Raw genomic sequence first — 2,169 nt, 5'->3', positions numbered from 1 at the left:
AGTCTGTGGCGGAGGATACTGGGTCAGAAAGATGCACCCACCGGTGCGTCTGAGTCTTCCAGGGGCCCTCCGGCGCCGGAGGACGATGAGGACGACGAGAATGACGAAGAAGATGGACGGGCAGGCCTCATACGGCGTGTCTCTAGGAAGGTAGTCCCCGGCCTGCCGCGCGCCCAGACTTTCAAGAGACAACAGTCAGAGCTCCGAGACAATCTCGAACCCCATGAGCCGACTCCCGCAGAGAGAAGAGCTGTCTCCGTTGACAGGAGGGTTCATGCCTCCATAGCGGGGTCTCAGACAATGTCCAATCCCCGAACCAGCGCCCCCGACTTCTTGCACAATGACGTAGAGAGCGTGGTCCCCTCTCTGCCCTCCCTTCCCCAGAGCCCCATCGGAGAGAAGATGATGGACAGCATCGGTGACCTCAGGAGTAGCCCTGAAGCTATCCCAGAGGAGGACATGCCGCATGTCCCCGACACCATATCCTTGGCCGATGCGGCTTCTATGACGACCTCTCAGTACGATGCCCTCATACATGAAGAGCTCGAACACTTATGGATACTCAATTTGTCTATGCACTTCCGAGACAAATCTAAACGAGAGAAATTCTTCGTCACGTACCGGGAGAGAGACACGCTATGGCGAAGAGTGACCATTTCGTTGGATTATCGCAGTGCGCCAGATAATTCGCTCGAAATGGACCTCCTTCACACGAAGTTTCAACGAGACAAGAGCGCCAAGATCTACGAGGCAATTCGGGAGAGCCTCGTCGACATCCAATTCTATGACACTGTAACAAATCTGAAGCTGCAAACCACAGATGGTAGGCTTCATGTGCATGTGGTAGAAGACGTGAATGTAAGTTGTAATTCCCTTTACAAGATGTTGATGATTCGGTGTCCTGACCATCATGCAAGGAAATCATCCATTACCCCACGGTCCGGATGATCTCACATTTGCGCTGCCGCCGGATAAAGGAGCAGGATATAGAATTCGACTCTCACATGTCCGGCTTTGTTTACAAAGTTAGAGTCAACGGGGAAACTCTAATAAAAAAAGAGATTCCCGGTCCAGACACCGTGGATGAATTTCTATACGAGATAAACGCGCTCAACCGTTTGCGCCATTCTCATAATGTTATTCGCTTTTACGGTGTCATCGTGGACGACAATGACGATCATGTCAAAGGTTTGCTCATTGACTACGCAGAGCAGGGAGCTCTGATCGATGTCATTTTCGACCACGATCATCAGCTGTCTTGGCCCAGGCGTGAGAGGTGGGCACGACAGATTGTTGAAGGACTCTCAGAAATCCATGAGGCTGGATTTGTCCAAGGAGACTTTACGCTCTCCAACATCGTAATTGACGATGACGACAACGCAAAAATCATAGACATCAACAGAAGAGGCTGCCCAGTGGGCTGGGAGCCTCCGGAGGCGACTCCACTTATTGAAAGCAACCAACGTATCTCAATGTACATCGGTGTGAAATCCGATCTCTATCAATTGGGCATGGTTCTTTGGGCGCTCGCGGCACAGGAAGACGAGCCCGAGTCTCATGGCCGACCCCTTCAGCTCGGCACTGAGCTCGAGGTTCCGCAGTGGTACCGCACCGTCGTCGAGACTTGCCTGGCTGAAGACCCGCGGGTAAGAGCTCAGGCTTTCTACCTGCTTGGCATGTTTCCAGATCCACAAGAGACGGATGCGGACTGGGCTCGGCGCAACCCGCCGTCCATCTCTGTCGATGATGGCTTCTCGGTGCAGGAGTACTTTGTGGAAGGCTATTCCAAGTTCGGCCGCCCACGGATCAGGACTATCCAGCCACACGACTGGTCTTATGTGAGCGAGATGTCTCATACGTATGTTGAACCCGCCACGGGTATGTCCAATGAGCCATATTACTACCCTACAAGAGGCCGATCGCCACCCAGTCCACTACCAAGCAACGTTGACCATTGCGAGTCGCCTCGAGAAGGAGGGAATCGAGCACCGCCATGGAGGGACAGCGACCATCGAGCACCTGCAGTGCCGTCTGTCAATGACGTGACTCCTGACGAGCCTGAAGATCCCGAGGGTGATCGAAGCACAACTGCAAGGACGACCAGGGAGTCAATCTCAGCAGTGGAAGCCACTGAAAAGTCCCCAGAGGCCTCGCTCAAGCCAATTGAGG

General features: G+C 53.5%; 1 protein-coding gene across 1 annotated transcript; it reads left to right on the top strand.

Annotated features, from left to right (window-relative positions):
* Positions 1-300: 300 nt before the first annotated feature.
* UCRPA7_8074 (putative protein kinase domain-containing protein) lies at positions 301-1,951 on the top strand (the record flags this gene model as incomplete). The annotated part of the gene is made up of 3 exons (XM_007920594.1): positions 301-823; positions 1,060-1,858; positions 1,915-1,951. 3 exons carry the CDS (start codon positions 301-303, stop codon positions 1,949-1,951), a joined length of 1,359 nt encoding a protein of 452 aa, XP_007918785.1.
* Positions 1,952-2,169: the final 218 nt, after the last annotated feature.

Source organism: Phaeoacremonium minimum, assembly GCF_000392275.1.
Source record: "Phaeoacremonium minimum UCRPA7 unplaced genomic scaffold PA7_03_scaffold_580, whole genome shotgun sequence".
NCBI lineage: Eukaryota > Fungi > Ascomycota > Sordariomycetes > Togniniales > Togniniaceae > Phaeoacremonium > Phaeoacremonium minimum.
Note: the sequence above shows the minus strand (reverse complement) of the source record. Positions and strands in the feature narration are given on the sequence as shown.